This window comes from Sus scrofa, chromosome 7, assembly GCF_054392235.1.
Source record: "Sus scrofa isolate SSC_HxYL_T2T_F1_AM1 chromosome 7, Sscrofa_HxYL_maternal_Yorkshire_Landrace_v2.0, whole genome shotgun sequence".
Lineage (NCBI taxonomy): Eukaryota > Metazoa > Chordata > Mammalia > Artiodactyla > Suidae > Sus > Sus scrofa.
In genome coordinates, this window is record NC_139389.1 from 86,292,006 (window position 1) to 86,315,288 (window position 23,283).

At 42.4% G+C, this 23,283-nt stretch overlaps 2 protein-coding genes across 17 annotated transcripts in view; both read left to right on the plus strand.

Annotated features, from left to right (window-relative positions):
- The first annotated feature begins 187 nt into the window (after positions 1–187).
- RAB2B (RAB2B, member RAS oncogene family) lies at positions 188–18,190 on the plus strand. Of its 4 annotated transcripts, XM_013978245.3 has the most exons (8): positions 188–272; positions 510–581; positions 4,346–4,413; positions 8,911–8,993; positions 9,215–9,307; positions 12,944–13,055; positions 14,322–14,390; positions 16,136–18,190. In XM_013978245.3, the coding sequence occupies exons 1-8, from the start codon at positions 227–229 to the stop codon at positions 16,241–16,243; spliced, it is 651 nt and encodes a 216-aa protein (XP_013833699.1). In that variant the 5' UTR covers positions 188–226; the 3' UTR covers positions 16,244–18,190. The 4 variants fall into 4 exon arrangements, 2 of the variants coding, with proteins under 2 accessions (XP_013833699.1, XP_013833700.1); XM_013978246.3 differs by lacking the exon at positions 14,322–14,390; XR_014810907.1 differs by lacking the exons at positions 8,911–8,993; positions 9,215–9,307; positions 12,944–13,055; positions 14,322–14,390; positions 16,136–18,190 and adding an exon at positions 5,716–8,265 and having other exon boundaries at positions 4,346–5,319.
- Positions 18,191–20,518: 2,328 nt separating this feature from the next.
- CHD8 (chromodomain helicase DNA binding protein 8) overlaps positions 20,519–23,283 on the plus strand; it is a 61,250-nt gene continuing 58,485 nt past the window's right edge. For 8 of the 13 annotated variants that reach the window (XM_013978247.3, XM_021099297.2, XM_003482263.5 and 5 more), the window contains exon 1: positions 20,519–20,610. The gene's annotated coding sequence lies outside the window, so the exon portion shown is untranslated. The remainder of the gene's footprint in view (positions 20,611–23,283) is intronic. The other 5 variants (XM_084969276.1, XM_084969277.1, XM_021099301.2 and 2 more) reach the window with 1 other exon arrangement.

Genomic DNA, 23,283 nt, shown 5'->3' on the forward strand with positions numbered 1-23,283 from the left:
CCCTGGATCTTGGTGGTATTATGGCATGTAGAAGTGTTGGAGGCGCCGCCGGAGGTGGTATCTGGGTATTACCGTCGCTCCGACTGAAAGAGGATTTCGAGGGAGAGCAATAGAGACGTGATCTGGGCTAGAAGGGACCGGAGGTCCGTAGATTGCGTGGCTAGAGAGGCCGGAGGTAAGTGGCTGTAGAAGTCGGGCGGACCCGGAATCCAGAGGAAACGGGACCATGACTTATGCTTATCTCTTCAAGTACATCATCATCGGGGACACAGGTAACCCGCAGACAACAGCTCTCAGGCAGGGGCGGGAATCCGAAGGGCCCAAATCGGGTCTTGGGGGCGGGGCTCATTTAGTGGGCTGGGCCATTAAGTGAGGAGCGGGCGGGGGCGGGGCGGCCGGCCGGGGGCGGGGCTCGGGGCTTGGGGCTCCCCTTCCCCAGTCCCTGATGCCCCGACTTTGGACTGTTCCCCTGCCGTGTAACTGCTAGAACCCACGTCCTCCTTTTTCAGGTGTGGGGAAGTCATGTCTCCTCCTGCAGTTTACAGACAAGCGGTTCCAGCCGGTCCACGACCTCACAATAGGTAAGTACATATTACCTGTCTTAAAGTAGATTATGAAATCTGATTACCTGAAGTGGAAATTTAGCAGCTTTTAGTGTTCAAAGTAAAACATTACCTGCCCTACTTTTTGAACTAGTCCAAAGTTACATTGAGTCTCTAATCAAATGCTGATAAATGGGGAGTAGTGTAATTGGGAGTAAATAATTGAAAAGTAACTAAGAGTTGAGTATGGAGGTGTGGATTAGCTGCCTGTAGGATTTTTTTCCCCAAAATGTAATTTGTATGCTTACGGAAAATCCCACTAAAGCGGAATTACTTATTCAGAAACTAACCTTGTTTTGCGGTAAATTAGTGCGAACTTCACGTGTTTTTCAAAGTAATTACTATATAGATTTTGTGTGTGTGTGGGAGAAGAATAAGCACACTGAAGAGCCATCCCAGACTTAAAATTAAAAGGTAGATGAAGCGAGTAACTTTTCCTTTAAAGAAAAGAGTATGATCGAGTTCCAAAAACAAACTGGTGATACTGGGACATATGAATGTCTTCACACATTTGAAATTAGCTATAGCCTGCTGGGGCCTATACATCCCCTTTCATATCTCCATAACCCCAGCCCAAATAAAGAATATATGTGTTAAACTAGCCTTCCTTGCAGATGTTTCTGAATAAAAGCCTGATTTCCCATTCTTACCAGATTGCCACTTCCAAGTCCCCCCCTTTTGGAAGTCTGAAGCTGCCACTACTCCCAAGGACTTACTCAGAACCCAAATAGCTGATGGGGTTCAAAAAGGATTTAGAGGAAAAATCAACAGGAGAAGATTTTTGCAAATAGTTATTAAGTGAACAACCAACCATACTGTGCAAGGTGCTAATGATACAGTGCTTTTTTTTTTTTTTGGTCTTTTTAGGGCCTCGCCCACACATATGGAGGTTCCCAGGCTAGGGGTCCAATCAGAGCTGTAGCTGCCAGCCTACACCACAGCCACAGCAACGCGCGGGATCCTAGCCGCATCTGTGACCCACACCACAGCTTATGGCAATGCAGGATCCCTAACCTGCTGAGCAAACCTCAGAGATCAAACCTGAGTCCTCATGGATACTAGTCATTAACAGCTGAGCCACGACTAGAAACTCCTTGATAAAGTGCTCAACAATGCAAAGATTGTGCCTACATTGAAAGCGCCATTGTTGGAGGTAGGGCTGGGGGCAGATATTGACAAGTAAATTCTTACTGTAAAAGGAGAGAAGAGTCTGCCACATCTATTGAAAGGCTAAAAATGAAAGAATGAGTAGGAGTCAGCCAGGCAAAGGGGTTACAAAGATGAAGGAAAAGTCATCAGGGCAAGAGGATATTAACAAATGCAAAGTCTCAGGAATGACAGAGATCAGGCTACCTTTGGAAAACTGAAAGTAATTTAATATGGCGGAGCATGGAGTTTAAAGACAAGAGTAGCAAGATTTAAGGCTAGAGAATATATTAGGGATGAAGTTTTGAAACACCTGAAGATAACGAGAGCAAGTGACAAGTTTTAAAGTGGAGGGATGAAGTGATCAAGTTTTTACTAAAGTCTTATATAGGGTCTGTTTCTTTCTGAATTCAGTCTTCTTTACCAAGATAAACAAGGCAGTTGGGTTGAAAATATGTGCAAAATATAAGGGTCTCTGAGTGCATAATTAGAGGAAGTTGCATAAGAGGAAACAAGTTTTTGGTCATGGTGGTTTTTTTTTTTTTTTTTGGCTGCACCCTCAGCATGTGAAAATTTCCAGCCCAGGGATCAAACCTGAGCCACAGCAGCAACTCAAAGCTGCTGGAGTGACAACACTGGATCCTTAACCTGCTGCACCACAGGAGAATGTATTTATTTTTTAAGTTATTTTATAATTCTTCCGCATTGAAATTCCATTCCTGTTGTCCAGAAAGAAAAAAAAAATAGTGACTATTTACTTATTCTTTTATTTTTGTCATTTTAGGCCTGCACATTTGGCATATGGAAGTTCCCAGGCTAGGGCTCCAATTGGAGCTGCAGCTGCTGGCCTACACCACAGACACAGCATCACCAAATCTGCAACCTCATTCACAGCAATGCCATGTCCTTAACACATTGAGCAGGGCCAGGGATCAAACTGGAGTCCTCATGGATGCTAGTTGGGTTTCTTACCACTGAGCCACAACAAATTCCACTATCACTCTTCTTGATGAAGCAGTCTAGAGTAGTAAGAAACCTTTTTTTTTTTTTTTTTTTAAATCTGCTTTATTGAGTGCAGAACTTAAGAGTTGAGAGAGATTCTGGATATACTGTGCCTGGAGCCACTGACTAGCAGAAGCTAGATTTGTGCTCTTTGTTTCTTGGAATTCAGAATTCCTGGAGTGAAATACTTTATAAAAATAGAAAATAGAACAAATTGTCTGACTTATGATCAGGGTTGTTTTTTTTTTGTTTTTTTTTTTTGTCTTTTTTTGCTATTTCTTGGGCCGCTCCTGCGGCATATGGAGGTTCCCAGGCTAGGGGTCGAATCGGAGCTGTAGCCACCGGCCTACGCCAGAGCCACAGCAATGCTGGATCCGAGCCGCACCTGCAACCTACACCACAGCTCCCATGGCAACGCGGGATTGTTAACCCACTGAGCAAGGGCAGGGACCGAACCCGCAACCTCATGGTTCCTAGTCGGATTCATTAACCACTGCGCCACGACGGGAACTCCAGGTATTTTTTAATATAAGTTGATTTTTAAGTTTTGTCCTGACATTACCTTGAAAAAAGATGAATTCAAGATAAACCAAAACCTTTATTCAGTCTGTTTCTATGCTTTTATGAGGAAGACTGTTTTCTGATGAACTCTGGGAATTATTGGAGATTTGAAATGTTTCATTCTTGAGAACCTATTTCTTTGATAGGCTGTTTTCTCAAACAGAACTTCTAGAATTGCAAAAAAGAAATATTGTTTCATACAGAGCACTAGAGAGTGACTTTGAGAAAATATTACAAAATATTTTCAAAAATTTTAGAAGTTTTTAAGAAAGTTACAAAATTAGAAGTTCCCATCGTGGCACAGTGGAAATGAATCTGACTAGGAACCATGAGGTTGCGGATTCAATCCCTGGCCTTGCCCAGTGGGTTAAGGATCTGGTGTTGTGAGCTGTGGTGTAGGTCTCAGATGAGGCTTGGATGTGGCATTGCTGTAGCTGTAGTGTAGGCCGGCAGCTGTAACTCTGATTAGACCCCTAGCCTGGGAACCTCCATATGCCACGGGTGTGGCCCTGAAAAGCAAAAAAAAAAAAAAAAAAAAAAAAAGTTACAAAATTAAACATTACCTAATCAAAGTTAAATATTAAATAATATTGCTAGGAGTTCCCTGGTGGCCTAGCAGTTAAGGATCTCACATTGTCATTGCTGTGGCTCAGGTTCAATCTCTGGCCTGGGAATTTCTGCACCCTGCAGGCCTAGCCAATAGTAGTAATAATAACAACAACAATAATAATAATTCTAAAAATTTGTCGCCTTTCCTATTTGACTTCTTTATTAGTTTTATCCCTATGTCTGCTTTTTGGTTATATTCTTAAGGTTGTTATCACCTAGAACACAGTTTTTAATTTTAGAAAACAAATAAAACTTCAAGGAACACAGAATTAATTGTAGCAAATAGGCAGCCATAATGGGCTTAGTGGCGCTGAGTGCAAACAGAGGGTGAGTCATTATCACACTGAGGAAAAGCACAAGTCTCACAGTCAACATGGATGTTGTTCATGAGAATCACATTCTTTCTCTTGGTTTTTTCCTGACAGGTGTGGAATTTGGGGCGCGTATGGTCAACATCGATGGAAAACAAATCAAACTGCAAATCTGGGACACGGTGAGAGAAAGCAAAAATATTGTGGTTCCAAATATAACAGTAGAGGCTGATACAGGGGTGAAGGGATATGATGGTGTGGCTGTGGTAGAGATAAGAGTAGGGGAAGCGTGCAATCAAAGAGAGAGGGAAAGGAGTTCCCATCGTGGCTCAGTGGTTAACGAATCCGACTAGGAACCATGAGGTTGCGGGTTCGATCCCTGGCCTCTCTCAGTGGAGTGGGTTAACGATCTGACTTTGCCGTGAGCTGTGGTGTAGGTTGCAGACGCGGCTGGGATCCCACATTGCTGTGGTTCTGGCGTAGGCTGGCAGCTATAGCTCTGATTCGACCCCTAGCCTGGGAACCCCCATATGCCGCGGGAGTGTCCCAAGAAATGGCAAAAAGACAAAAAAAAAAAGAGAGGGAAATTTTTATCTGTCACAGTTACAAATTTGGAATGCCAAATCTTTTTGTTTTAAATTACTCAAGGGAGTTCCCCTGGTGGTGCGGTGGGTTAAGGATCCAGTGTTGTCACTGCAGTGGCTTGGGTCACTACTGTGGCGCAAATTCAATCCCTGGCCCCAAAAGCTACGCCCAAAAGAAAAAAATAAATAAATAAATTACCCAAGTAATGTATGAGTTTGTTCTAGTAAAAATATTGATTAAATAATCCCAAATTCATTTGTAATTCACTTTGGAATGCATTTTAATTCTTAGGAAATGAGCCTATCTGACTTTGTAGGAATGGGTACTTTAAACTATATATCTTGAAATTATACATAATATGCTGCTTCCACTTGGGAGAAATTAGAAAGCTGTTAATTCTCTTTATCAAATCTCCACTTAATTCTTTGCTGCTTCAGATTGTTTTTTACTGGGGATGAACAAAGATACCTAAGACTCATGCAGACTGGGAACCAAATTGAACAGCTCACTCTCTCTAGCTTGTTGGCGCTCGAACTTTCATTCAGGAACTGGACTGAGATGTAGAAGTAAAGCAATTTGATTTTTTTTTGTTTGTTTGATTTTTAGGGCTGCATGTGCAGCATATATGGACGTTCCTAGGCTAAGGGTTGAATCGGAGCTGCAGCTGCTGGCCTACATCACAGCCACAGCAACACAGGATCTGAGCCATGTCTGCATCCTATACCACAGCTCACAGCAACGTGAGATCCTTAAGAATCCGACTAGTGTTCATGAGGATACAGATTCGATCCCTGTCCTCGCTCAGTGGGTTAAAAGATCCCACCTTGCCCTGAGCTGTGCTGTAGGTTGCCAGCAATGCTCAGACCTGGCATTGCTATGGTTGTGGCATAGGCTGGCAGCTGCAGCTCTGATTGGACCCCTAGTCTGGGAACCTCCATATGCCACAGCTTTGACCATATAAAAGCAGGAAAGAAAAAGCATTTTCTGGGGGCGGGGAGAGGGATGGACTGGGAGTAAAAGTTAAGTGTTACCATATGATTCATCCATCTCACAGGCCTCCCTCAGACTTTCCCTTTTAGTTCCTTTTCCTTAGTTCCTAGAAAGCCACAGAGCAGGAAGGGACTTTCAACCATAGCAGGAGAGGGAAAGTAAGATGAAAGCTAAACAGTAATCAAATTATTTATTTACTTATTTTGGGGGCCTCATCTGTGGCATCTGGAAGTTTCCAGGCTAGGGGACGAATCAGAGCTACAACTGCCAGCCTACACTACAGCCACAGCAATGCCGGATCTGAGCCTCATCTGCAACCTATACCAAGCTTATGACAACGCTAGATCCTTAACCCATTGAGCTAGGCCAGGGATTCAACCTGTATCCTCATGGATCTTAGTCGGGTTCGTTACTGCTGAGCCACAGTGGGAACTCCAGGAATCAAATAATATAAGATGTAAAACTACTAGGGAATAAATAAAATTTAAGTGAGCTCTTGAAGGGAAAAATCTTATTTTAAATCTTAACGTATTAGGAGTTCCTGTCGTGGCGCAGTGGTTAACGAATCCGACTAGGAACCATGAGGTTGCTGGTTCGGTCCCTGCCCTTGCTCAGTGGGTTAACGATCCGGCGTTGCCGTGAGCTATGGTGTAGGTTGCAGATGTGGCTTGGATCCCGAGTTGCTGTGGCTCTGGCGTAGGCCGGTGGCTACAGCTCCAATTAGACCCCTAGCCTGGGAACCTCCATATGCCGCAGGAGCGGCCCAAGAAATAGCAAAAAGACCAAAAAAAAAAAAAAAACAAAAAAACTTAACGTATTGTTAATATTACCAACAAAGTTCTTTACAATTGTTTGTACATTTTGATGTTCTAACAGGTATGCAACTCATTAAAATGTTTGTGTGATTCTTATAATAAGAAATTCTTACCTTGTTGGAAAAGTAACCCTAGAATTATTGTACAGAAACACTCTTCTCATCTTCAAATCTGGGTTTAGATTATATGACATAAAACAGACTTTTGTGTCATGAAGTACTAAGTTCCTAGGTTTAAATGATGAATTCAGCATTTATAGAATTAACAACTTTTGGCAAGTTACTGGACTTACCCTTTTGAGGCTGATTTTTCCCATTTGTGTTATTATTAGTATCATCACTATTATTATACTGTGGAAACACTTTATTTTCCCAGTCCACATCTTAGTTTTTATGTCTTTAAATTATGAACAGTAGTCTTCCTTTCTAACTTGCTGTAGGGATATGAGGATAAACAGTTTCAAGAATGTAAAACTTTTCTGATACGGTAGATTGAGTGCCCAGGGTATTCATATTTAGAAGATTTTGCTTCCTCTGAGGAAGAAACTCCAAAATTTATCCCATCAAGAAAGCAAAAGTAGGGAATTCCTGTTGTGGCTCAGTGGAGGCAGGTCTGACTAGCATCCATGAGGACTTGTTCAATCCCTGGCCTCGCTCAGTGGGTTGGGGATCTGGTATTGCCCTGAGCTCTGGTGTAGGTCACAGACATGGCTCAGCTCTGGCATGGCTGCGGCTATGGTGTAGGCCAGCGGCTACAGCCCTGATTCAACCCCTAGCCTAGGAGCCTCCATGTGCCAAGAGTGTGGCCCTAAAAAAACAAACAAAAAAAAAAGCAAAAGTATCCAGTATATGTTGGCATTAATGAATTGCTCAGTTATAGATAAAATTTAATATCTTGGCCTCAATTGGAAATGAGATTAGAGTATAAACAGCTGGATTTTTTTTTTTTGGAAAACTTTGTCCTGGGCTTCTTTCCCTGTTTCTTAATCCTATTTGCCGTGTCAAGATCCCAGCAAGGGACATCTTGGTAGTCATGCCTTTATTAGTGGAACACTTTAATTTTTTAAAATTAATTCATTTATTCGTTTTTATTTATTTCCACAGCATAAGGAAGTTCCCAGGCCAGGGATTGAATCTGAACCACAGCTGCAAGCTATGCTGCAGTGTGGCTCAGGGCCAGGGATCAAACCGAATCCTCCACAGTGCCTGGAGTCACTGCAGTCAAATTCTTAACCCACTGTGCCATGGTGGGAACTCTCAGTGGAACACTTTAAAGATCAATTGGCAAATGCCCACTTTAAGTGCTTTGTATCTGATTTTCTACATTGATCCATTGGAATGAAACTTCCATTAGACAGGGCATTGGCATTCTAAAATAATGTTCCTTTTTATAGAGAAAGGAATAGAAACAGAAAAGTAAGGTTAGGGTTCCATTTTAGTGCAGTGGAAGTGAACCTGACTAGCATCTGTGAGGACGCAGGTTTGATCTTTGGCCCTGCTCATTGGGTTAAGGATCTGGCGTTGCAGTGACCTGTGGTGTAGGTTATAGACACGGCTTGGATCTGGTGTTGCTGTGGCTGTGGTGTAGGTCAGTAGCTGCAGCTCCAGCAGCCCTAAAAAAAAAAAAAAAAAAGAAAAAAAGAAAGGTGAATGTTACATGTTCAACATCATATGGGATTGAAAATACTCTGGATTTCTAGTTGTATTTCCAGTTCCCTCCTAGAGGATGTTGGGAAATGTATATGAATTTCTTTGATTGTCACACTGACTGTGGGACACTGCTGACATTCGGTGATGGGGAGCCAGAAATGTTCAGCAGTTTGATGGACAGTCTTACAGGAAGAATTGACCCACCCAGAATATCAATTGCACACTAATTGAAAAATACTGAGTTCCCACCTGGGCTTCTCCCCGAGCAGTCAGGTTTCCTTTCCCTAATTCTCTTGTCTTAATAAAAGTTCTCCTTTAAAATTAAGTCCTTCGGAGTTCCCGTCATGGCTCAGTGGTAACAAACCTGAATGTGTTCATGAGGACTTGGGTTCAATCCCTGGCCTTACTCAGTGGGTTGGGGATCTGGCATTGCTGCGGCTGTGGTGTAGGCCGGCAGCTGTAGCTCCGATTCAGCCCCTGGCCTGGGAACTTCCATATGCCAAGGGTGTGGCCCTAAATAGGCAAATAAATAAATAAATAAAATTAAGTCCTTTGCATTAGAGTGGTATGTGATCAAGTCATTTCTCTGGAAATAACTCGGTTTTGTTGGGATTCTTTTGTTGTCATGTTGCTGGGAAAGGCTGGGCAAGAATCCTTCCGTTCTATCACCCGTTCATACTACAGGGGAGCAGCGGGAGCACTGCTGGTGTACGACATTACAAGGTGAGTCAGATCTGGTGCGTGGCAGGGAGAGTCTTTCCTTTGTTTGCAAAATCTTTTTTTCCTATCTACTGATTGTTAGTGTTAAAGAGAATGTTAAAGAGGAGTGGACTCTCAATATTTTTCTTTACACATGTAACTTTCCCCCTTTTCCCATACATTTGAAATTGCTTGGGCATTTTGAAATAGGGCTCTGACCCACTTTCTAATCTTTTCTGCCTTAGGCGTGAAACCTTCAACCACCTGACCTCATGGTTAGAGGATGCCCGGCAGCACTCTAGCTCCAACATGGTTATCATGCTGATTGGGAATAAGAGGTAAAATTTTATTAGTATAAATAATAAGTTCCAGGAGTCATCTAGGTACTCTGTGAAACTTGAATCATTTGGGTCTCAAACTTTTTTAGTTTAGGTACATTTAGTGTCACAGTTTAAAAAAAATTATTGTGCTAAAAATATACGTAACGTAAAATTTGCCCTTTTTAAGTGTGCCATTCTGTGGCATTAACTATCTTTACATTGTTCTGGAACCATTATCACCATCCATCTCCAGAGTTTTATCATCTTCTCCAACTGACTCTGTTCCCATAAATATTGACTCCATATATCTCATCTCACCAGCCCCTAGCAACCACCATTCTGTTTTCTGTCTCTATGAAGTTGACCACTGTAGGCACCTCATATAAGTGGAATCATGCAATATTTATCCTTTTTTTTACTGGTTTATTTCATTTAGCGTAACATCCTCAAGATTTATCCGTATTGTAGCATACATCAGTATTTCCTTCCTTTTTAAGGCTAGATAGTAATCCATTATATGTATTTACTACATTTTGTTTATTCATCCATTGATGGACACTTGGGTTCCTTCTACTTTTTTTTTTTTTGCCTTTTGTCTTTTTAGGGCAGCCCCCTGGCATAGGGAGGTTCCCAGGCTAGGGGATAAATTGGAGCTGCAGCCGCTGGTGTACTCCAGAGCCACAGCAACGCGAGATCTGAGCCGTGTCTGCGACCTACACCACAGCTCACGGCAATGCCAAATCCCCAACCCACTGAGCAAGGCCAGGGATCAAACCCGGGTCTTCATGGATACTAGTTGGGTTCATTAACCACTGAGCCATGACGGGAACTCCAGGTTCCTTCTACCTTTTGACTGTCGTGAATAATGGTTCTTGTCAATGTGGGTGTGAAGGTGTCTGGATTCTTTTCAGTTCTTTAGGGAATTCACCCAGGAGTGGAATTGCTGGATCTTATGGTAATTCTGTTTAATTTTTTTGAGGTCTGCCATACTGTTTTCTATAGCAGCTGAACCACTTAACATTACTACCAGCAATGCACAAGGGTTTTGGTTTCTCCACACATTCACCATCGCTTGTTATTCTCAGTAAGTTTCCTGTGGGGCCCATAGGCCAAAAGACATACCTGGCAGTTTTGTTATTAAGTAGTTAGGGCTAAACAATGTAACATGTATTTTGTCCTAATGACTTACTAGCTACTAAATGAAAAGAGAAAAATAATTTTTTATTTCATTCTTAAATAGCCATAGTTATTTACCAGTGACCTGTGTGTGCCTAGTGCATAGCTACTCAAACCTTAGAATCAAGATTGGACACTGCCACTCTCCTTTCTGTTTCAAATTGATTTTTGTGTGGTACTTGCTTCCTGTCACAACAACTACCAAAAAACTCAGTTCCACAAAGATGTACAAATGTTGAATGGAGTCTGTCGTGATCTAATGTTGACACTGCCAACTGTATTAAAGGTTATAGTCATGTGGTGTTCTGATGTTGAGTGTTGCTGTGTTTCCCTTGAATATTGAAAGTAATCTATGGCATCCTTATGAGTTTCTAGTACTCCCTAGGGTGCACTGTTTGAGACCCGTGGCCACAGCCTAATTGTGCTTGTTTATTGGTTCAACCAGTTCATGGAAAAGCTACTATGTCCTAGACACTGTGCCAGACCCTGAGTGTGCCAGGTGGAAACAGTCCCACCCCCGCTCCTTTGGAGCTTACAGTCTAGTGGGGACAGAAATTATTAAATATAAAATGACTTGTATCTGATTACAAATTGTGAATAAATGCAGTGAAGGAAAAAGAAAGGGCACCATTAAAAGAGCAACAGGGTACATATTTTTGATTAAGAATGATATTTAAACTGGAATATGGATGGTCAAAAGCTCAGTTTTTTGCAAAGATTTAAAAAAAAAAAAGGTACCAAATAAGAGTAATAAACTCTATGAAAGCCTTAAACTGGGAAGAAGCTTGGCAGGTATATAATGTTGAAAGAAATGTGGTATGGTTGTACTGAATCAAAGGGGAATGGTACAAGACGAGGTTGGAAAACAAGGCAGGAGCCAGATCTTGTAGCCCTTACAGACTTTCCTAAATACAGTAGTAAGCATATAAGAGTTTTAAGCAGAGAAGTGGCTTGATCAGATTTTGCTCCCTGGAGGGGAGCAAGGGTTAAAGTAGTCCAAGTGAGAGGGAGTGGTGGATTGGACTAGGTTGATGACACTGGAGAGAGAGAAAGGGTGATTTTAAGGTACATTTTATTTTATTTTATTTTATTTTTGTTTTTGCTGTTTATTTGGGCCGCTCCCGCAGCATATGGAGGTTCCCAGGCTAGGGGTCGAATCGAAGCTGCAGCCACTGGCCTACGCCAGAGCCACAGCAACGCGGGATCCGAGCCGTGTCTTCAACCTACACCACAGCTCACGGCAACTCGGGATTGTTAACCCACTGAGCAAGGGCAGGGACCGAACCCGCAACCTCATGGTTCCTAATCGGATTCGTTAACCACTGCGCCATGACGGGAACTCCAGGGTACATTTTAGAATGTACCTCGCTTTGGGGTGGATTGGGTATTTGAAGTGAAGGAGGAAAAGGTGTCTTGGTTTTTGACTTATCCCTTTTATGGGGAGATGTAGAAGCCTGGGACAAAATCAGTTTGGGGGAAAAAGATCACATTTCAATTTGATGTCCACATGAGATGCTTGTTAATACATCCGAGTGGAAATGAAGAACCAACAAATGAACAAGCACATCTGGAGCTTAGAGCAGGGTCTGGGCTAGAGGTACATATTTGTTGCCATTTAGATGGATACTTCTTCCCTGGTGTTCACCCAGCTAATGAATAAGAAATATACATTTTGCAGATTTGTCATTCTTTAATGGACTTACTCCTTGATATGTTTTTCGTGGTGAAAAAAGCTGGAATCCTCCCAAATGAAAATTTCCTTAAAAAATTTTTGTCTGAAAAATGAAAATCGGACAGTTCATCATTACTTTATTCTGTAGCCTTTTATCCCATCTTTCGTAAAGTGTTTCCATGTCACTTTATTAACTTTCTCAGTCCGTAGCACTGTCTTCACATCCCCTAATTTTATCCGTATCATTTTCTCTGAATCCTTCATTTCCCTGGAGGCAGGCTGCTATGTATTATATACACATTAATAATGAGACTAGTGAGAGGCAACTGTGTTCTTCTTATTCCTGGCTCCCTCTCTTTTTGTGGATTGATTCCAGTAAAGAGGAGGACACTTATCACTACTGGATGGGACATCCGGAACTTTTCTACTTTCCAGCAACTGGAGTTTCCCTTTCGTCTTCTTTCCTTTGCTTCAACTGGATCTCATTTGAAAAAAACGCACAGAGTTTAGGCCTTGAGTAACTATAGGGCTTGCCTAACCTTTTATAAACCTTTTCCTCTGTAGCAGAGTAAGGTTTTATCCTCAACCATGCAACTGCTGTCCAGAATCTATCTGAAGAGTATTTTCCAAGAGACCTGTATAGAGTTACCAATTTCCAGAAATGGGTAACCCTATACAGGAGAACATCTTGCAGGATCTACATTCTTTATGGATTAACTGGCAGTTGAAACAGCTATCTTGTAGAACAAGAGTTTCTTCTTTCGCTTGGATCTTTTTTTAGTTTTCTCTCAATTAATCTCTTGTAGTGACCTAGAGTCCCGTAGGGATGTGAAGAGAGAAGAGGGAGAGGCCTTTGCTCGGGAACATGGACTTATATTCATGGAAACTTCGGCCAAAACAGCCTGCAATGTTGAAGAGGTACTATTTGGAAAAAACTAAGGAAAGCTTTTCAGAGATTACACCATATCTTTGTCCTTTTATTTAGAATTCTCTTCTATAAGACAAGGGTAAGGATAGGATGTCTTGGGGTCATAGTGGCTGTATGTCTCCTTTAAGGGAATTGGTCCACTTCTTTTTTTTTTTCTTTCCTTTTTAGAGACTGAGGCATATGAAGTTCCCATGCCTGGGGTTGAACCCAACTCCAGATCCTTTAACCCATTGCACCAGGCCAGGGTTCAAAACTGTGCCTCTGCAGCAACCCGAGCCACTGCAGCTGGATTCTGTGGGTTTTTTTTTTTGGTCTTTTTAGGGCCCCACCCATGGCATATGGATGTTCCCAGGCTAGGGGTTGAATTGGAGCTGCGTCTATGACCTGCACCACAGCTCACAGCAGCGCTAGATCCTTAACTCACTGAGCAAGGCCAGGGATTGAACCTGCAACCTCATGGATGCTAGTCAGATACGTTTCCACTGAGCCACGACAGGAACTCCTACATCTGGATTCTTAACCCAGTGCATCACAGCGGGAGGTCTCCATTCCATTTCTTTCTTTCTTTTTTTTTTTATGTCTTTTGAGGGCCCAACCCGAGGCATATGGAAGTTCCCGAGCTAGGGGTCGAATCAGAGCTACAGCTGCTAGCCACATCCACGGTAACGCCAGATATGAGCTGCATCTGCAAACTATGCTGCAGCATGTGGCAGTTCTGGATCCTTTAACCCACTTAGTGAGGCCAGGGATTGAACCCACATCTTCATGGATATTGGTCGGATTCTTAACCCACTGAGCCACAATGGGAACTCCCCTGTTCCATTTCTTTTTCCTTAATTCCTAAGATTTTACTTTTTTATTGGGTAACATTAATTGGTTCAGTGTGGATTGACACTACTGTTACTTGTAAATCACTTTAGTTAGAGGATCCTATGGGTTCTACTGTATAGTCTTTCCTAAGCCCGGTGTTGACTATATCTTCAGTAGCTGAAAAGAGAGCATATTTATTTTATTTTCAGAGAGTGCCAACCTAGTACATCTTGTGTCATTAGCAAAATACTGTAGAATCCCTTTTTTCATTCTGAAACTACTGTCAGTGCCTTTTACAGGGCTTTAGGGGACCATCTGTATTTTTACTCCATTCTCCTAATTCCTAATTCACCTTTGAAATCCAAAGAGGGATAATGTTGATATTCTCATTTTATAATTTCTCCAGCTAATCTTGAGCCTAATGCTATGATTTATGTCTCCTCTAGGCCTTCATTAACACAGCCAAAGAAATATATAGGAAGATCCAGCAGGGTTTATTTGATGTTCACAATGAGGTGAGATAGGGTGGGGGGCTGACAATTAACTTTGCTTTGTCTTAAACAGGACAGGACACTCCCTAGAATGTAAGCATTTCCTGTCTAACATCATACTACTTGAAACTATGCCAATTCGTACTTTATTTTTTATTTTTATTTATTTATTTTATTTTTGCTTTTTAGGGCAGCACCCAAGGCATATAGAGGTTCCCAGACTAGGTGTTGAATCGGAGCTGTAGCTGCCAGCCTACAGCCACAGCAACATCAGATCTGAGCCACATGTGTGACATACACCACGGCTCATGGCAATGCCAGATCCTTAACCCACTGAGCAAGGCCGGGGATCGAACCCGAAACCTCATGGTTCCTAGTCGGATTCATTTGCATTGTGCCACAACGAGAACTCCTATACTTGATTTTTTAATGCAGGTGCATAGAAACCTGTCATCATTTTCTATTTTTTCTCAAGTCTGACACCTCCAATACTTGAAGAGATTACTAGTGATGTAAAAGGTTTATATGGGAGGTTTTCTTCTCAACCTCAGTTTTTCACTATTCCAGAGCATGTGGGAGGTGTGATTCTTTTTTTTTTTTTTTAAGGCCACACCTGCAGTATATGGAAGTTTCCAGGCTAGTGGTCGAATCGGAGCAACAACTGCCGGCCTATGCCACAGCCACAGCCACATGGGATCCAAGCCATGTCTTTGACCTATACCACAGCTCCTGGCATCACTGGATCCTCAATCCACTGAGCGAGGCCAGCAAAAGAACCTGCGTTCTCATGGACACTAGTCAGATTCATTTCCGCTGTGCCACAATGGGAACTCCAAGGAGGTGTGATTCTTAATTGCTCGTCAGGGCGATTTCTATAGAGCAAATTTTGGGGCAGAACAAACAAAAAGAATTATGTGCTAATATGCTGCTACCTCTCTTTTGCCTCCTCCTACTCTTACCTAATTACATTCTGCTTCTGCATAGCTTCTGCCATAAAACTTAATTATAACAGTCACTTTAAAATTGGGCTCAGGGAGTGTCCGTCATGGCTTATGGGTTAAAGAAACTGACTAGTATCTGTGAGGACTTGGGTTTGATCCCTGGCTTTGCTCAGTGGGTTAAGGATCTGGCATTGCTGTGAGCTGTAGTGTAGATCACAGACACAGCTCAGATCCTGAGTTGCTGTGGCTGTGGCATAGGCCAGCAGCTGTAGCTCTGATCTGACCCCTAGCCTGGGAACCTCCATATGCCATGGGTGCAGCCCTAAAAAAAAGACAAAAGACAGAAAAAAACCAAATTGGGCACTGAGTTCCTATCGTGGCTCAGTGGAAATGAATCTGACTAGTATCCATGAGGACACAGGTTTGATCCCTGGCATCGCTCAGTGGGTTAAGGATCTGGCATTGCTGTGAGGTATGGTGAACGTAGCAGGTGTGGCTCGGATCCCAAGTTGCTGCGGCTGTGGTGTAGGCTGGCAGTTGCAACTCCTATTCAACAGGTAACCTGGGAACTGCCATATACCAAGAGTTCGGCCCTGAAAAAAGGGGGGAGGGCACAAAAGCCACTTCTTGTGATCTATAATTCCACAGCTTGTCATCTCATCTTTATTGTCACAGATTATTATTCCACAGTCTGGCTAGGGCACATGTTACCTGCCAAGGCCATATCTGCTTCTAAAAAATATAATTAACGATTTCTCCTTTTACTCCTTTCCTTTTCCCCTTTCCTTTTGCACAGACGTGGGAACTATTGCCTCTTTTCTTTTATAGGCAAATGGCATCAAGATTGGCCCCCAGCAGTGTATTTCAACATCAGTGGGACCCAGTGCCTCCCAGCGGAGCACTCGTGACATGGGATCTGACTCTGGCTGCTGCTGAACATCTGGCCTGGACTTTTTTTTCCTTCCTGGAACAGCTTCAAATCAATAGGCTTAAAGAAAGAGGTCTTACTTGCTTTGGCTGAGAAAAGCCTCTTTTCAAGGTGTGATATTTTGCCTTTCCACTTAAAGACCAGGGGAGAATTTGGGCCCTCATCCTCCTGTTTTAATTTCTAAAGTGTTAGGATCAAAGCTGATTGTCATGGTAGTTCAAAAATAAATTCTTTTATAAGCATACACAATCTACTCCCCACCAAGAATTAGTAACAGAGGTCTAGAATATAATGCATGAGCACTTGAGATTACTGAGATCTGGATGACTTTTGGGTCATAGATCCTCTGTCTAGGGATTTCATTGAGTTTTTTCACTTGCCACTTCGTAAGAGTTGTTACAGAAGGCATTCCTTCTACTTGAACTGCTCAAGGATGCTGAATACTTCTCCACCATCCCATTACTAGTTTCTCTGTCTCAGAGTAACTACAAAACGTTTGAGGTCAGCAGAATTGCTCCTGGACCTGTGGGCACTTAATATCATTACCTAGAAAAAACATCTTTCCCTGCTCGTTTTGTTTTAGGGACCAATCCTAACATGGGTAAGTCTAGTGTCTTTCACCAAATAGACTCCTACTGTTTCATCACACTCACTTTTTAAGGAGACCTATTTAGACTTTTTGCTCTAATCAAGCTAATCTGCTTAACTGGACATGACATATTTGCTTCCAAGTCTCTGCCTTTGCACACTCCCTACTCTCCACTGACATTATACTCAAGTCACATTTTTTTTTTCTCCTGACATAGGGACTTCTGAACAATTATTGACACAGTACCCCTTGGCTTTCATATGTTTATTCATATGTGTATTTATTTGTATTTATGTTACTTTGTAAATATATTTTATAGTTGCTTTGTGTGTGGAACCTTTCTCCCCATATAGGTTGTAAGCTCCTTGAGAGCAGGAACCATGTTATCCCTTTATTTTTGTAAACCACTTGCTCCACCATTTCTTCACAGTGCCTAGTGCTACTCATTGCTACTCATGTGATGTTGAATTTGACTGACATACTTAAAGACTTGGAACAGGTTTATTTTAGGCTGCAAAGGAAACAAAAGGCCTTAGAGTCATCTCTTTGTAATTCTCTCTCAGCCTCTTCCATCTGCTTACTCTAGATTCTATCTTGCTTTTCTTCCTCTCCTCTCTCTCCTTTCCCTGGCTCTTTGCCTCCATTTCACGCAGCATACAACAAGGTTGCCAGCTACCAAGCAGTCAAATAAGTGGGTACTTCTCTAGCCATTTTCCCTTTCAAGAGCATATAATACTAGTCAACTTTGCCTTTGCTTTATTCATCATGCAGCCCTCTGGGTCAGTTGCTGTATCATTTTGCCTTGATGCCCCATTCTCTTCTACAGCACTAAGGTCTTGTGAATTTCTCTCTCTCTTTTTTTTGGGGGGGGAGGTGTTGATTAATTGTTTCATTGTTATTAAATATATGCATGTATCCAAGCTGCTCATATATCATGTGTCATTTCTGATTGTATCCCAAGCATAAGTAGATACTCTCCTTCTAGGGAATTGTATCAAAGATATTGGAAGAGGCCTCCTTAAGTTACATTATTTTATACTGTAGTATTAAATGAATGCCCCTAGCAGTAGTAGTAATTGTTAACACTGCACCACAGGAAGCTGGAAGGCATTTGGATTATTGCTCTGATTGTGGTTTTGTTTTTGAAAAGTCTTACCTCATTCCAAAAAGGATTGAGGCTGTTGAGTTTGGCCTGTTCCCTCACACTGACAACAAAACTAAAGTAAATATAACTTTATAGTTTCTGTATAGTTTTTCTTTACCAACAAAAAGATCTTTGGTCACTGGGATGTATCAGTGCAATGATCAGAGATAACATCCTATCTAGAGCTGTTGCTTTCAGAGTCATTAAAGGATACCAATTTGATATTTTGGAGTATATCTTTTTTTTTGTTTTTTTGTTTGTTTTTGTTTTTGTTTTACTTGTCTAGGGCTGCACCCACGGCATATGGAGGTTCCCAGACTAGGGGTCAAGTCAGAGCTGTAGCTGCCGGGCTACACCAAAGCCAGCAACGCAGGATCGGAGCCAAGTCTGCAACCTACACCACAGCTCATGGCAAGGCCAGATTGTTAACCCACTGAGCAAGGCTAGGGATGGAACCCGCAACCTAATGGTTCCTGGTCAGATTCATTAACCACTGAGCCACAATGGGAACTCCTAGAGTATATCTTTTTGATCTGAATCTGACGTCCAGTTGTATCATGCAAAGCACTAATAACCTCCTATACTCAACTATTTTACCAATTTTAAGGGAGGCATGAGAAGCATGAATTAAACAGTCGTGAAGAATTATAGAAAGTGGATCTCTCACCCTCATGTGAAGAATGGTAGTTATACGGTAATATGGGTGTTTGGTTTTTGAAGACCAGAGCCATTGGAAATCATACCATATATAGCAGTCTAAAGCATTACTATTTATAGATCATTGCAGAGAGCAGTCATCCCCTTCCCTCTTTCTATAATGCCTATTAATTGGTTCCTTTGCTAGTTTTATTTTGTACCCTTTGTAAGCAGAAGGGTAAGTTCTCACTCCAGAAACTTAGTAATTAAGGTCACATCTGTATATGCATTTACAGACAAACACATTGTTCTGGTAAGTTCTAATACTGACATCAAATTTGATAAAAGAATAGCAGCAGCCGAGGAACAATTTGGCCAACAGATTTTGCTGTTACACAGAGAAATGTATTTGGCCAAATGTCAATCACCTTGGTGATAAAATATTGACACAGATGTCTCCTAAGGTGTCTGAGCTTCTGCCACGTGTGACCATGCAAATGTTACTCCTTGAGAAATTCCTTTAGTAATTTGGAAAGACTCCCTTCAAGAATTCAAAAAAGAAAAGCTGGAATTCCTGTCTGGTTAGGGGTAACGAGTCTGACTAGCATCCATGAGAATGCAGGTAAAATCCCCAGCCCCCCAGGGTGGGTTAGGATCCCACCTTGCTATGAACTGTGGTGTATGTCACAGAGGCTGCTTAAATCCCACATTGCTGTGGCTGTGGAGTAGGACAGTGGCAACAGCTCCAATTCCACCCCTAGCCTGGGGAGCCTCCATATGCTGCGGATGTGGCCCTAAAAAAAGAAAGGACAAAAACAAAACAAAACAAGTTCTTGTAGCTAGTTGCAATACCAGTAGAGATTTAGACTAGAAAACACAGGAGAATCTTATTGAAGGCAAGAGAATTTCACCTACAATAAAATTATTTCCTTTTCAATTTAAACGCAGTTTTTAGGAAATTACTTTCTGAAGCCAATGTTTCTAAGGCTAACTCCTAACACGCCTCCTCTTGCATATAATTTCACCTCTAAGACTTCTATCATTTGCTCTGTCTATATTCATGGGTAGTTTGTGTGTATTGATGAACTGAGTTTTTTTTTAAAAAGTTAAAATTCTTCCCTAAATTCTGTACATCTTCAATGGACTAGCGGTACTCTGTACTGACAAAGTCAGAGCACTGGACAACTTGCAAGAGAAACATAAGGATTAGAAGCATCTAGAATAGATGCATCACCTATGTTGGTCTTAAGTGGATATACTGAGGAGTAAGGTGTCTCTAAAGGATTATCCCAGGAACTCGGAAAATCCACTCATTCCAAGAATTCATTTTTGCTTCTTTGATTTGGTTAAGGTGGCTAGATTTGGTTAGGATCTTTCACTTGTATGACGGGGGTGGGGGGGTGGGGGTTGCTTCCGGGCACATTCAGCATTATTCCAGGCTTTCTCCCCATCGTGACTAAGGGGTACTCCGATTATACAAAGGAGTGTACATTGGGGTTGTATCTAAATAGTCCGATAGAACTATTAGAACAGAGACTTCAAATTCCTTAAGCACGCCTTCTTCCTCCCGGCCCCAAAGCACCAGCCGGATCCAAGATGGCTTCCTAGAGCCAGGTAACTAAATGTTATTTTAGTTTAGAGCGCCCCCAACGCCGGGGGTCAAGAAAAGAAGCCGAGAGATCTCAACGCCACAGAACTGACCCGTCAGAAGCAAGCTACCGCCAGATTTTATTTTCAATCAGGCATATCTGCGGTTGCCTCAGCCTTTTAGGACCTCCCACCCCAAGAGACTTCCTGGATGGCACTCACTCTACCCTGCTGGAGGAGGCCGGCCGTCGGCCCTGCCATTGGTGGATGGGAGCGTAGGTGGGCGGGCCCAAGGGAGAATGGACTACTAGCAAGCTAGATTGAAGCGAGGGCTGACCATGCTCCGCCGGAAGGCGCCTTGTTCTCAGAAAGGGTGAGTTGAAACGCTGGCTGGAAAGGAGGTACCAGGACTTGTTCAGGTAGGCTTTCCGCTCACGCCCGCCGCTTAGTGCTGGTCCAAGAGTCTTTGCAAACGCTGAGGCTCTTAGAATTGGTTTCCATAACTCATCCTCCTCCTCGCTCCCCCCGCCCCCTGCCCGTCCCCCAGTTGTGAGGAATCAGGTGCTGGGTGATGCTCTGGACTGAACCATTCTCCTTTGTGAGAGGCTGGGGGAGAGGGCGGCTGCCAGGCCCGGGGCCCGAGCCGGGCCGAGCCGCGAACCCGGCTGCTCTGAGCCCTGTGGAGTTTTCAAGGCTTGTCATTGCATTATTGAGCTTCGTGTAGATTTGAGACAGCTCATTGTTCTCCTTGCTCCTTCCGTGGAGGGAAAACTCCCCGGCTCCTTTTGGTTACTCCATACTTTGGGCTCAGAAGTGGGAGGTTAGGGTTTTTTCCTTTTTTTTTTTTTTTCTGCTTGTTTTTTGCCTTTTAGTAATAAAGGTGGATAGGAAAGCATGGGGTGAACGTGGGCAGATTGGTTTACGTTATTAGATGTAATTTCTGTGGATCTTTGGGAGATCAGAGCAGGCTCTTGGACAGTGTTTAGAGATGGGGAAGAGAGAGGAACTCAAGCCTTGCATCTCCATTGACAGGTCTGCAGAGCTCAGTGGTTTTTCTGTTGCATTATGTAAACTCTTCACTAGCAGGAGATACCTCCCCCTGCCTCGGAGTGAATGCAATTTTTTATTTTCCGTCTCCTGTGTCGCAGGAAATTTCCCTGCCATTGCAGCAGCTGTGCACATGTAGCAGTTCCTACCTTTTAAGGAGCAGTCCCGAAATGATTAAGGCCTTTAAGGACGAGGTGAATAGTGGTGTGTTGATATTTAGTGGACCAATCTCTTTTGACTCTTTACGCTCAGTGACTGAGCATAGTGAGCCAGAAGTCGAAGACATGGCACTCCGTGTCTTTTTCTCTTAAAGAATAGACATGGTGGAACGCCCCAAACACCAAAGGTCCTGCATTTTCTGCATTGTCTGTGTCTGCTGCATCCTACCATCACACTAGCATCCACAGACTGTTTACTCTTCATCTTGTTCTAAACCTCTTCATCTTGTTCAATTGGGGATTCTCTGACAAGGGTGTCCGTAACATCTGATGAGGTCCTATCTGGTGTGGGGTACTAGAAGGTGAGTTTGTGATTTGAATAATGTTAGTTAATTAGGTAATGTCTTCTGCTTAGGAATTTCTTTTGTATTAGTCACCAAATAAATTTCAGAACAAACTGTGGTCAACCTCTTAGGGCCAAAATGTGGGAAGCTTCTCATTCCAAGTATTTTGGATTATCCCACCCCTTAAAAGAAAAGAAGAGCTATAGAAAGGAAAAACAACATTTTCCATTTAGGAAGACCAGTCACAAGAATGGTATGCTGGTGGGTCTTCAAGGCAAGATGAAGGACATTGGCCAAAGAGAGGGTAACTGTGTATGGGAGAGGTAGGCATGGGGGGAGGTTTAAAACTGAAGTAGCAAAGGAGTAATGGATTGGGATAAGAGATGATGGAGCAATGCTTGGGGACTCGCAGCGTTCTTGCCTTTCCCATATTTGATCTGTCCTGTGCATTTGGCCTTTTGAGTGTGTCGTTTCCCAAATTGACAAAATTGATTTAGACACGGATAGAAAATGATAGAAATAGAAATCTGCTGAGCTGATCTGATCTGGTTGTGAACCACCATAAAACACAAATTTCCCAGGACAGCCTTCTCTGCCGCACCCATTGGGTCATGGGTAGCAGAATCTTGGCATTGTGGTAACCACCACTGTAGTTTGGTTTGTAACAGGAAAATTTGCTGTTTCATGTGTAGGGTCAAGTTTCTGATAGGTAAGGTAGGGTGGTGAAGGGGTTCAATCTTTAAAAGAAACCATTGCACACGTGTCCTTAGAAAAGGATGCCATTCGAGGGGGGCAAAGCTACCACTTAAGATTAATTTGTGAGTGCCAGGTACTGTGCTTGCTTACTGAAAGAATGGAATTTGATATTCTCATCTGTGGAAGGACTGTAACATTTTCATAGCAGCCAGCTGAATGCTAAACGCTTTGAAGATATTTGTCCACAGTCCTGAAAGGCTTAAGCTATGCTCTGAGCTTACGCTGAGCCTAATACCCAAAGGATGACACATATTTTTCTGAACCCTCTACTCTCAACCCCTAAAAGTCACTCCACTTCTGGAGTTGCATTTGAGCAAGTCCCTGATGTGCAGGTCTTTGCTGGACCTATCCTTGCACTACTGTAACCAACTTAGTATTTACTGTTTTACTTTTAGCATTTGATCCATTGGTATACTATCATGTTATATGTTCCTTTAGTTAGTTAGTTATTCTTTTTCTCACAGTCAGTGGTCTTCCCTTTATCTTCCTGTTATGATTTTGTTCATGTTGCCTTTAGTTTTAACTTACATTGTGCTTTTTTGCATCTGTCTTGTTGAAGCCACTTAAGAATGCAGAAAGACCTAATTTTCAAGATGTGGTTTCTTGGGTACCTAGTACCCAGGTAACAGTTGTTTATCTGTATAAGAAAGCTGCAGTATGAACCACTTATTATTGCCTAAAGGTTAATTTAACCATTTATTACGTTCTAAATTTTATCCTGAATAACCTCCCCCTGACCCATTTTATTTTGTGTGTATACCTGTGTAAAGTTGTAATTCAACTTTTT